The 13,120-nt window shown below is 49.5% G+C and overlaps 1 protein-coding gene across 1 annotated transcript in view; it reads left to right on the forward strand.

The window, feature by feature from the left end:
* Positions 1-10,553: 10,553 nt before the first annotated feature.
* The window catches only part of ANO2 (anoctamin 2), a 415,077-nt gene continuing 412,510 nt past the window's right edge, over positions 10,554-13,120 (forward strand). The window contains exons 1-2 of the mRNA XM_075553136.1: positions 10,554-10,574; positions 11,094-11,411. Coding sequence (XP_075409251.1) covers positions 10,554-10,574; positions 11,094-11,411 — 339 coding nt within the window. The remainder of the gene's footprint in view (positions 10,575-11,093; positions 11,412-13,120) is intronic.

Here is a 13,120-nt window from a genome sequence, read left to right on the forward strand (position 1 = left end):
CAATTGCTCTTTCATATAAAGCACTTTCTCACACACATATACATGTCCATGAATTTGTCACCCTAGTCTACCCCGACTAGCATAATTGAAAATACACAACAAAAGACAAACTAGGTGACTGGGATCTCCTAAAAATTAGGTGCCTAGGTGTATCAAAAAGTTCACCGAAAGAGTAAGCAAAAAACCACAGACTGGGGAAGCTTTTTTGGCAATGACCTATCAGACAAGGGACTGATCAATAAAACTTGTAGAAAACTTAACACCTCACCAAGAAAAAGACAACGAATCCAATTTAAAAATGGGCAGAGGATATAAACAGATACTTCAACAAAGAAAATACCCAGGTGACCAACAAACAAGAAGAAATGCTTACAATCCTTCATTATTTGATAGACGCCAATCAAAATAGTAGTGAGATAACCACCTTGCATGTCATTGATAGCAAACTTAAATCAAAAAACGAAAATGAAAATAACATGCTGGAGAGGGTGCAGAGAGCGTGGAGCTGAGCCCTCTTACCCTGCTGGCGAGGCTACAAATGGAGCAAGCACAGTCGAAAGTGGAATGGTGCTTCCTCCAAAAGCTGAAATAGAAACACCGCAGTAACAAGAAATGAGTCCATTACTATTATAAAATGCCAAGGAAAACTTTTCAAATGAAAAGAAACAGTCTTTCATGGTCCTCGGGGCTGTGTGGAGGGAGGAAGTAGGGGACGTGTCTGGCTGGAGAGTAGACCGATGTTAACTTCAGTGCAGAAGAAGGCAATATGCATTAAGAGGGAGATTACGAAAACAATGATGGAGTACACTGATAGGCTTGCAAGAGTTAAGGGTAACAGACAAATGCTGTCATATACAGAACCCTACCATCGTGGTGATCTACAAATGGATGCTTAGATAGGCTTGTCGGCTAGATCAGTATGGGTGTCTATGTGTGAATATATAGAGATTTGCTGTAGGGTATTTGTATGTGTGTATTACTTTCCTGTGAGGACATCCATGAACATGGTGGAGCAGACAGGATTTAGGTTACGAAAACTTCTGAGACATACAGTAACCTAATACACTGAAGGAACTAGTTTTTGAGCCTGGGAACTCAGGCCCCTCCTCTCAGAGGACAACACCATGATCAGTTGGCCTCACAAGGTTCACGAAGACATTGTTCTGCATCTGATGTTGGTGAGCAGCAACTAGGGTACAATCTGGGTCTCTCCCGGTTTGGAGGAAAGAAGAGTAATGAGAAATGGACCGTGACGTGGAAAGAATTAGTCCAATGCACTCATGGGCTATGAAAGCCTCAGTCTGTACTGCCCTGCAAGCAGAAGAACTCAATGGTGCCTGGCTACAGCTATCAGCTGCTGTGAAAAGGACCACTCAAACGTCTTGGAGAGAGTGGGAGAAACATGCGGGACAGAACTCAAGCATAAAAGAGATCAGGCTTATTGGGAGGGCCCCTAAGATTATGGCTCATAATCATTCTTCAGCTATGGAACCGAACTATTCCAACACCCCTGTGTTAGCGTAATCAGCTATTTGAAATCAAAGGACCGAGCGTTAGGAAAGGAGGAGGACTGGGAACAGGAAATACTGGGAGGAAGTGGGATTCACATTGGTATACTTAGGGGATTGGAGCGGATGAGTTTAAACAAGTGTATCAACTGGTGAATGTTCAACTGATGATCTGCGCGGTAGACCTTCTAAATCACAATAAAAAAGTAAAAACAAAAGAACATAGTCTCTGGTAGAGGGTCAGCAACAATGAGGGGCTCCCTCAATGAGATGAACTGACACAATAACCCAACACTGGACTCAAACATAGCAATGACCGTGCTGAGGGCACAGGATCGGATCGCCTTTTATTCTGCGACACACCGGGTGGTCTCCATGAGTTAGAGCTTACTCAGTAGCAACACCATGAATAATAATCATGACCCAAATAGTAAGTGACCCAACTAGATGAAGAGTTGTTGGGAAACATGGTCTAGGGAGAAGAAAGAACACAGGGTCTGGGCTGGGAGGGAGCACGGAGACTGCAAGACAGCCTGGCAGGAACAGAGAGTCAACAGGACACATAGAAGAAATGGAGACAAGGACAGGGAGCAGACTGGTGTCTCACAGCTCAAGAGCTACAGGCAGCCTTAGAAAATTCTACTCACAAGGGGCATGCAGGTGTCATGGCCAAGGTCTACATTTAAAATGAATACCCTGGATGTTTTGTGAGAAACAAGGAAGTGTGGTAAGGGTAGAAGCAGGGAGACCTTCAGGAGGCTGTCATGATAATCTACAGTGGTGAGAAAACAGATTAAGGAGATATCTAAGGGGTACAATTCATAGGATTGATACAAACTGGACATGGGCTATTATGGAAGAACAGGAGGTCTTGACGGCATAGTGATTAGGGGATGGGCTACCATCTCAAGGGCCAGCAATTTGAAGCCACCAGGTGTGGGAGAAACATGGACCTTTTTCCTTCTAGAAAGAGTTTTAAAGTCTCAGAAATTCACAGAGGCACTTCTACCCTGCCCCATAGGCTCACTATGATTTGCCATGGACTTGATGAGGGTGCGCTGAGTGATGATGGAAGAAGACTAGAAAGGCCCCCTAGATTTCTGGTTTAAGGACTGAGTAGAAGGAGCCCTGAAAATCCTGTTGTGGGGAAGAGCATTTGTTTAATTTGGGGCAAGTTAACTTTGAAGAAACATCCACAGCAAAGAGGCCAAGTAACAGGGGATTGTATGGACTTGACGCTTAGAGCAAAGTAAGGGTGAAAGGTCAGACTTCGGGGATACTCAGCATGTAGCTGATAATGAAGCCGCAGGACTAGATGAGGGTGCCTAAGGAAAGAGATGGGAAGAGACCCAAGCCTTTCGAGAACTGTGCAATTGATCAGAGGTACATGATTCTTAGCGCATGTCCTTATGGTCTGGAGGGCAGGTAAGTCAAGGACACACCAGGAATCTATGATTCAAGGTGACATATGTTAAGCAAAAGAGGAATGAAGGGATTATTTCCAAATGAGGTCACATGTTCTGTTGCTATAAGCCCGTTACTTCTGTTGATCTCAATTGAGCTCTTCTAAGGAGCCATGTTCTCTCAGTTTGTTGTACTGTGGTGGCTGGGTGCTATGCCACCGGTATTTCAAATTCCAGGAGGATCACTCAAAGTGAAGAGTTCAGCAGAGCTTCTAGACTAAGAACAGACTATGGAAAAGGAATAGGCTATCCACTTTTGAGGAATTAATGACGAAAACTTTGTGCATAGCAACAGAATATTGTGAGATACTGAAAACTTCATGAGTAGGAACAGAATGTTTTCGGTGTGGCATTGAAAGCTTCTATGGGAGAAATGATGAATGATGCAGGAGGCGTAAAGAAGTACCCAAAGCACTGGTAAACACTAATCATTTCAAGATGTAGCATATGAGCAAGAACCAATGGAACTGAAGGAAGACGTGCAAGGTGCACTGAAAGTACTAGCCCCAAACAAGGACTTGATGGAATACCAATTGAGATGTGTCAACAAGCTGACAAAGACTGGAAGCTTTCACTCATCTCTGCCAGTAAATTTGGAAGACGGCTACTTGGTCAGCTGGCAGGAAGAGATTTCATATTTATACCCATTTCAAATAAAGGTGACCCACCCAACAGAATGCTCAAATTGTAGAACAGTATCATTGGTATCATATGCAAGTAAAAATTTGCTGAACATCATTCATCAATGGTTGCAGCTGTACAATGACAGGGAGCTTCCAAGAGGTTCAGGCCTGGTTCAGAAGAGGACACGGAACACGGGATATGATTGCTGATGGCAGATGGATCTTATCTCAAAACAGAGTACCAGGAAGATGTCTACTTACATTTTATTGACTAAGCAAAGACATTTGACTGTGTGGATCATAGCAAACTATGGATATCATTGAAAAGAAAGGAAATTTCAGAACATTTTATTGTGCTCATACTCAACCTGTGCATGAATCAAGAGGCAGTTGTGTGCATCAAAGAACAGAATACTGCTTGGTTTAAAATCAGGAAAAGTATACATCAGGGTTGTACCCTTTAACCATACTATTTCAGCCTGTATACTGAGCAAATAATCAGCGAAATGGGATTATGTGAAGAAGAATGTGACATCAGGACTGGAGGAAGGCTTCTTAACAACCTGAGATATGCAGATGACACAACCTTGCTTGCTGAAAGTGAGGAGGACTTGAGGCACTTGCTGATGAAGATCAAGGATTTCAGGGCTCAATGTGAGTTACAACTTAATGTACAGAAAACCAAAATTGGCACAACTGGACCAGTAGGTAGCATCATGATAAGTGGAGAAAAGTTTGAAGTGGTCAAGGATTTCCTCTTGCTTGGATCCATAATCAATGCTCATGGAAGCAGCCGTCAAGAAATCAAAGAATATATTGCACTGGATAAATCTGCAGGAGACCTCTTTTTTTATATATACCACTTTTTATTGTTGTTGAAAGATACACAGCAAGAAACATACCAATGCAACAACCTCTACATGAACAATAGAGTGGTAACGATTACCTGCATCTTGTTGGGCAACCGTGAGTCCATTCCTCTCCTGACTCACTCCTCCCATCTTGACATGCTCTCACTGCATCCGACACTTTCTACCACGACTTTAGAATGGCTGTTAATTGGTTTCAAAAATAGGTTTGTTGAGATATAATTAGCATATTATACAACTCAATAAGCCAGTCAGATGAAGAAGAGTTGTGCAAGCATCACCGCAACCAACTTTAGAGCATTTTCTCTTTCCTTCTTTCTTGCGCTCATTGTTGTTGACTCCTCTTCCACACCCTCGCCCCCCCTCCCCAGCCTCCCCTTCTGTGCCCCTAGGAGATCATGCACCCAGTTAATGTCTCTGTCGATTTACCTTTCCTGCCTGCCCGATACAGACAGACATACAAAGACAAACAAATAAAAATGTACCCAGAAACAAGGAACAAATACAAATAAGGCCTAGAAAAATCCCACCTGAAAAGAGAGCAGAAAATATTGAAAAAGTGGAATAAATTTTAAATGGGGCAAAAGGGACATCAAATAATAAAGTGTTATGTTTTAGGCTAGCCACAGCTGCCCAAATCCACTTGACAATGCTCTCTGTCTCACATGAAGGCCATTCACATCCCTGGACTGTGGTCCACGGGCATTCACCAGATACTCAGTCCATGTGGGGACCCTGCAAATGGATTTGTATTTCCACTATATCCATAGCATTCTTCAAAGCTGGTGTTGAGAATTTAAGGTCTCCTGCTGTCCACTTCTTTGGGTTTGGGATTTATTTACAATCCTGGGATCACACAAGCTGTTGTGCTTCTTCTGTGTGGACTTGTGGAATTAGCTGGGTCCTCATTCAGATGGCTGCTTATTTTACGACATCATTGACACGATTCTTTCTGATAAACCGTTGAAAAGGAAGGATGTTATATTGAGGTCTAAGGTGTCCCAGAGCCAAGCCTTGTTTTGTTTCTTTTTTCCCAATTGCCTCATATGCACTGGACATTGAATAAGGAACACGGAAGAAGAACCTGTGCATTTGAATTGTGGAGCCAGCGAGGAATACTCAAAGTGCTACGGACAACCCACAGACAAACTCTGTCTTCGAAGCAGTACAGCCAGAATGCTCCTTGGAAACAAGGATCAGCCATGTTTCATTCTGTTATACATAGGGTTGCTATGAGTAAGAACTGACTCGACACCTCCACCTCCACCTCTCCATCCACCTCCACCACCACCTCCATCACCTCCACCACCACCACCACCAACACCACCACCTCCACCACCACCTCCACCTCCACCACCACCACCTCCACCTCCACCTCCACCACCACCACCACCTCCACCTCCACCACCTCCACCTCCACCACCACCTCCACCACCACCACCTCCACCTCCACCACCAACACCACCACCACCACCACCACCACCTCCACCACCTCCACCACCACCACCACCACCACCTCCACCACCACCTCCACCACCACCTCCACCTCCACCACCACCACCTCCACCACCACCACCTCCACCTCCACCACCTCCACCTCCACCACCACCACCTCCACCTCCACCTCCACCTCCACCACCACCACCACCAACACCACCACCTTCACCACCACCACCTCCACCTCCACCACCACCACCACCACCTCCACCACCACCTCCACCTCCACCACCACCACCTCCACCTCCACCACCACCACCACCACCACCACCACCACCACCACCACCACCACCACCTTCACCTCCACCACCACCACCTTCACCTCCACCACCACCACCACCACCTCCACACCACCACTTCCACCATCACCTCCACCTCCACTGCCACCTCTACCTCCACCACCATCTCCACCACCTCCACCTCCATCTCCACCTCCACCTCCACCACCACCATCTCCACCACCACCTCCACCTCCACCATCATAACCAACAATATCAAGAACAACATTGATGACAACGACAAAGGAGCCCAAGTGGTGCTATGAGATAAGTGTTGGGCTGCTAACCTCCAGGTCAGTGGTTCAACCCCACCAGCTACTCTGTGAGAGAAAAAAATAAGGCTACCTGCTCCTACAAAGATTATTTTGGAAACTGTGTAGGTGTGCTCTGAGTAGGAGCACTGTAATCCATTTGGTTACATTAGATTACACTGCAATCTCTTAGATTACAGAGGAGTTGTTTTTGGTAAAAATGTTTTAGGGAATTCCCAGAATTCCCTGCTTTACCTTCCCCGATGTTCAGACTTTACTAACATTCCCTCCTTCCTCAGTCTGCCCCTCTCTTCAGCCAGCGTTCCTGTGACCCCCATGTCTATGGCATTAATGCCTGGAATGTGTTTTGGGGGTGCCTTGGAGGTACCAGTGATTAAGCACTTGACTATGAGCCAAAAGGCTGAAAGGTCAACCTTGGAAACCATCTGGAGCAGCTCTACTTTGCACCCATGGGATGGCCAGGAAAGTAGGAGTCAGCCTCGTCTCCATAGCAACTAACTGTAACCGCCCACCTTTCTGGAGCTGGGCAGACTGACCAGATGCTGTGCTGTCACCACTGGGCGTTTGGGGTGGGAAGCGTGAAAGCAGGGCCCCAGCCAGCCATGTGTGTCAGAGAGCAAGCAGAGGGAGCAGCCAGAATGTGTGGCGGAGGGGGGTAGGGGGTGGGGCTGGAAGTGGCACCTTTAGGGGACGGGATGGTAGTTCCTGGACAGTGTTTGAGGCTTTGGGCTGACCCTAAGTCTGAGCTACCCTGAGTGGGAGTTGTGAGTCTGAAGAAAAGGCAGCCCTTGGGTGAGTGTCATCTTCATTCCCTGCCCCGGTTATGTATTAAGACGGTCTTGGGCGTCCTCGACGTAAGCCCAGAGGCCTGGAAGTCTTCTCTCAGCAGCGAGCCCTTCTCTTCTCTGCTCGGCCATGACTCCCTGGGAGGACAGGTATGCAGGGAGAGCAGATGGCCCACAGAATGGGAATCAAGGCAGGAAACCCCTCTATTAGTGTGCTGAGCTGAAGGGCCTGCCCACCCTCCTGCTCTTTTGTGTTTTCTTTCAAGGGAGTATCTTTACAGCCTCCTTGGCCTTTCAGAAGTGACTCACCCTTCAGGACCTAGTTCCGAGGCAAACCACACTCAGCTCCCATGGAGTCCGTTTGGACCAGGAGTCCTCACACTTGTTAAACAGGGGCCAGGTCGCTGTCCCTCAGACCCGTTGGAGGGCCGGGCTATAGTTAAAAAAAAACAAAACTATGAACAAATTCCTATGCACACTGCACTTATCTTATTTTGAATTAAAAAAAACAAATGGGGCAAAAACACCCGGCGGGGCAGATAAATGTCCTCGGCAGGCCGCATGTGGCCCGTGGGCCGTAGTTTGAGGACACCTGATTTGGACTTATGGTGGTCCCGTGAGACAGAGTAGAACTGCCCCTGTGCGTTTCTGAAACTAACTCTTTACGGGAGTAGAAAGCCTCATCTTTCTGTCAATAAGCGGCTGGTGGTTTCAAACTGTTGACCTTGTGGATTGCAGCCCAATAAGTATGCCAGGCTCCTTTCAAGACCCAGTACCAGGCTCAATTCCTCCTGGGATCCTACTTTGGTGTCCTGCCCTTTCTGGTCCCCCTTCCTGGGCCCAGTTCTGGCATCTATTGCCTAGAGCCCATAATATAGACAGGAATTAGAAAAGTTCCCTTCTGCTGGCTACAATGATGCTTCCTGCGTGTCAGTGCCAGCTGATACATAGATTATACATCTCAAGTTCAGGAACCAAATCTTCAAGGTTTCTGAAACTGTCAAATCACTACTCTACAACTGGGAAAGGGACCAGGGACTCTGACTGGAGCTTAGAGCTCTGGAAGGGTTGGCTGCCTTTTACTCATCCATCCATCCATCCATCCATCCATCCATCCATCCATCCATCCATCCATCCATGTGATACCCAGGGCAGAGCGTATTGTATAAAGTGCGATTTGTGCTTACATGGACCATATATTTTGAATAAGTTCAGGAAGATTATAATAACCAGGATTGCTTGCACACCCATCTGCCAGTCACTGTTCTGGGTGCTTGGTAGGTGCTCTCTCTTCTTTCCCTTTTCATTTGAGCCCCCAAGCTTGGGGTGGGAAGTGTGAAAGTGTTCTCCTCATTTTGTTGTGGAAGAAAGAGGTCCCCGGGAGAGCCGCAGCCGAGGTTCAGCCCAGGAGCATGGGACTGTTTCTCCAGCCTGGGGTGAGGATGACTTCCATGAACGTGAGACCCAGCCAGTCACTGGATGGGTCTGAGAGTGCGTAAGCTCTCCTTCCCCTGCAATTCAAACACACTGTGACTCCTTCGGGGTGGGTGGGGTGTCCATCCTCTTTCGGGAGCCATGCCAGAAGGCTTCTGAATAGCGCTGCCCTTGTGCCGCGGCTTATCAGTTGGGCTGCTTGGGCTGGGGTGGAGATGGCTGTGCCGTGGAAGGAGACCCCCTCAAGGGCATCCGAGGACAGCGCTCTGTGTGGAGGACGTCCCTGACTTCGACAGACCACGGGCGATCCCTCTTACTGTACCCTGGAGGAGCCTGGTTGAGTTGGAGTAGTGGGGGGGCCGCTCGGGGTGCTGGCCTGGGAATGGCCTTGATGTTGAAGTGATCGGCTGGCTTTAATTCAAGGTGACCCTCTAGGGCAGTGGTTCTCAATCTGTGGGGTGTGACCCCTCTGGGGGTTGAATGACCCTTTCACAGGGGGTCCCCCAATTCATACCAGTAGCAAAATGACAGTGATGAAGTAGCAATGAAAGTCATTTTATGGTTGGGGTCACCGCCACAGGAGAAACTGTGTGAAAGGGTCATGGCATTTGCTCTGGGGAGTGGGCCCACCTACCTACCTCAGCACAGCTGACACCACAGGTCTCTTTCCTAGGAATTTGAAGAGATTTCACAACTGTGATCTGCAGGAGCTCGGTGGTGTCTCCAGGCCCCAACTGTGATGGGAGACTGGCAGGACCCCACCCCTGTCCCCAGGTCCATGGCCAATGTGAAGCTGGCCCACTGGGGCTAGATGAGGGGAATTAGACCACCGAGCTATCCCTCCCTCGCTGCTCACTCACTGCCCAGTGTCCCTGCAACCTGGCCTTGGTTTTGCTCTTTGTCTTTCTCTGTCCCAGATATCCCCTTCCTCCCAGGCTCCCCACGCCGGCTGAGCCCTAAGGCAGGGGTCCAAGGGGGCCTGAGGCCCAAGCACGGACAGCAATATCTCAAGGTGCTGGCATCCAGAACCCAAGGGCCGCAGGGCAGTTCCCACCGAGATGCTGGCCAGCTTCCCCGGATGGACAGCTCACACAGCAGTTCTGTAAGTCCTCAGGGGTGGGGGATGGGGGAGGGGCGGGTGTGTGTGTGTGTAGGGACTGCTCAGATGGAAGGCCCAAGGGAACCTCTGGCGTGGGGACCCTCTCCAGCTGGGGGACTTATGTGTGTGCGTGAGAGGCTCTGGCCTTCTGTTAGGGCATTTTCTTCTTCCTCTCTCTCTCTCTCTCTCTCTCTCTCTCTCTCTCTCTCTCTCTCTCTCTCTCTCTCTCTCTCAAGTCATGAACGATTTTCCAGTGTGTTGCCTAATTAGGGGCGGCTCAGGAAAGGAGGAGGTGTGAATGGCCAGGTGGCCCCACCTGTTGGTCTGCGTGCTCCCTGGCTCCCTGCTCACAGGCCTGAGAAGCCAGTCTCCCGTGCTGCGGTGGCTGAGTCCCCTGTGCCATCTGGTTGCCTGGGTGACCTCTCAGGTGGCTGCAGAGGCAGCTGGGTATCAAACCAGTAATAAACAGGGAAACACCCAGAGGGAGGGAGGCGGGTCCCTCCTTGTGCCTTCTCCTCCTCTTGCTGCGGCCGTCCCTTCTCTGGGAGCCAGGAGAGCAGCGGAAACGTCTCCCACTCTCACCTTTGGCTAGGTCCTCACCTGTGACTGGAGAGGGGGAGCAAGAGGACCATGCGGGGCTGCGAGGGGCTCCGTGGTTAACAGAGTCTCGTGGGGTGGGAGGGAGGGGGGGTGGGCCAGGTGACTTGGCCGTGGCCCTTGTTCCAATGGACCCAGAGCACCTGCCAGTAAGTACTGTCTGAGTTGACCAGGCTCATCTGCAGATAGGCAGGGAGGGCGTCCGTGTGGCGGGGCCAAGTGTGGGCAGAAGAGGGCTATGTGTCTATGGGAGCCCACCTGGGCACCTGCAGGAGGTGTGCAAGATGGGAGCATATGGGGCTGGGTGAACATCTTGCAGCTGTTTCAGAGTGTGTGTGGCTAGAAGTGGGTGTGTGGTTGTATGTGAGAGGTGGGTGGTGTGGCCCGTGCGGGGTGGTATCTTTGGATGTATGTGCATGGACCTCAGGTCCCGTGGAAAAGTTCAGAGGCTTGGGCTGCTTCGGACAAAGGGGTGGAGGCTGTGTGTGCTGGTGTGACCGGTGAACACGGCCCACTTTGTCCATTCTTGGGGACAGTGAGGGCCTTGGAGCTTCAGGGGCTTCCTTTCTATGCCGCTGGGCCTGATCTCAGAGCATGGGGTCAGCCTCTTCTGAGGTCCCTCTTCCTCACTGGGCCTCACCATTGCCTGTCCTGCTCTCTCTGGCCAGGTCATCAACAATTACCTGGATGCCAATGAGCCCCTGCCCTCCGAGGCCCGTGTGAGCCGAATGCACTTCTACGACAACCAGAGGAAGGTGGACTACGTGCTGGCTTATCACTACCGGAAACGGGGGGCACACCCTGGCCACGGCTCCCCTGGCAATGCACTGGCTATCGTCTCCAATGGGGAGACGGGCAAGGACCCCCATGCTGGAGACATTGAGCTGGGGCCGCTCGATGCCCAGGAGGAGGAGAGGAAGGAGCAGCGGGAGGAGTTTGAGTACAACCTGATGGAGGCCGGGCTGGAGCTGGAGAAGGATGTGGAGGTGAGGCTGCACGGCCGGCAGGGCCGGACCATGCAGAGCCGGGTTCCTGGAAAGTGGGGCTCGCCTGGGGGGAGTGTGACTTTGCTCTGCACGGGCAGGGCTCTCTGGTGGGGAAGCAGCTGTCTTGCTGGAGGATGTAAGGCAGAGTCTTGGTATTGCTGGAGCTTCCGCCTGGGGGCGTCTGGAGAGTGGGCATCGGTGGTGGTTCTGTGGCAGTTGGCAAGCGAGGAATGGACCTTTCTTTAGGACTCCCAGGTTTCCTCCAGCGGTCCTCTCCATCATGGTTACTGCTGGATTAAAATTCCGGTGCAGGGCTCTCGTTCACTCAGGGGTGGTGTTTGCCTGGGGCTCCTCGTGGGGCCAATGAGGGCCCCGTATGGGGGCATATATCAAATGGGATATTAGAACATGAGCTGCACAAGGGTTGGTCAAGAAGCATGTCACTTTTCACATGCAGGGTCTATTCCAAACGAAATACGTGTAAACAGACAAATCCTCCCAGCCATATGCTCATCTTCGTCTCCTTAGGGCGCCTTTCAAAAAAACCCCAAAAAGATCTAATCAAAGCAGATGTCTAAGGGGCTCTGCTGGGCCAGATAAATTCAGAGCAAAGACTCAGTTCAGAAGGCTACAGCATTGTGGGGGGATTCCCATAGGATCAGCTTGACAGATTTTTTTCCCCCCAAAGGGCCCGGGATGATGGCGGGAGCTTATTAGGAAGAAGTTGGGAGAAAACAGGAACTTGCATTGGTGAGGGGCAAGTCAGGACAGTGTCTCCTGCATGACAACATACCTGCCCATTCTTCAAGGGCCACATGGCTGTCTTAGGAGAATGTCATGGGAGAACCTTACCCCTCTACCCTATAGCCCTGATTTGGCCCCTATAGACTGGTGTGTTCCCAAACTCAAAGAGCATTTAAGAGGATCCAGTCTGAATGCCCTGAGGATCATCCCACACTGCTGTCTTAATGTGGTGTAAATCGAAGCATGCAACATTCTTTGGGGGAAGGGCTAGAAAACGATAGACCAAGATTGAGGGTATGTGGAGAAACAGTCGCTTCCAATGTTGACCATGTTGTTTGATAAAGATTTCTATGATTTTGCAGCAACCCCCCCCCAAAAAAAACAACAACAAACAATAAACCTTGCTATGACTTAGGTGAGGGTTTGAAGATCAGGTCATCATTTTTTTGTATTCAGCAATTTATTAAACCTCCCAAATGACTTCCCTGGTTTCCATCATTTCATTTCCACCCCTCCCCCACCTTGTTGGACCTCATCATCCCCTTTACCCAAGTTAACACCTGTCTACCCTGTAGCCTATTCCCTACCCTACCCCTTCTTCCTCTCGCACTTCGAGTCACCATTAATGTCTGTTTCCTTTAGTGTGAAAGCCTTTTCTTTTCCTCTCTCTCTCTTTTTAAAATAACAGTTGTCCCTTCAAATTTTTGCCCTTTTGTGATGGACTAATTTCCCTCAACATAATGTCCTCTCATTGCATCCACATCAAGAGGGGTGTCACAGATTCCTCATTATTCTTTAACAGCGTGCAGAATTCCTCTTTGTGTATGTAGAGAAGTTAATTGAACCATTCTTCCACCGATGGACATTGAGGTTGCTCCCCTTCTTGCTCTTGCGCGTGGTGCTGTCATGACATGGTGGAAATCCATTGGTTGACGCTATGGTTCTCATTTCTGTAAAGCACATCT

Source organism: Tenrec ecaudatus, chromosome 6 (assembly GCF_050624435.1).
Source record: "Tenrec ecaudatus isolate mTenEca1 chromosome 6, mTenEca1.hap1, whole genome shotgun sequence".
Classification (NCBI taxonomy): Eukaryota; Metazoa; Chordata; class Mammalia; order Afrosoricida; family Tenrecidae; genus Tenrec; species Tenrec ecaudatus.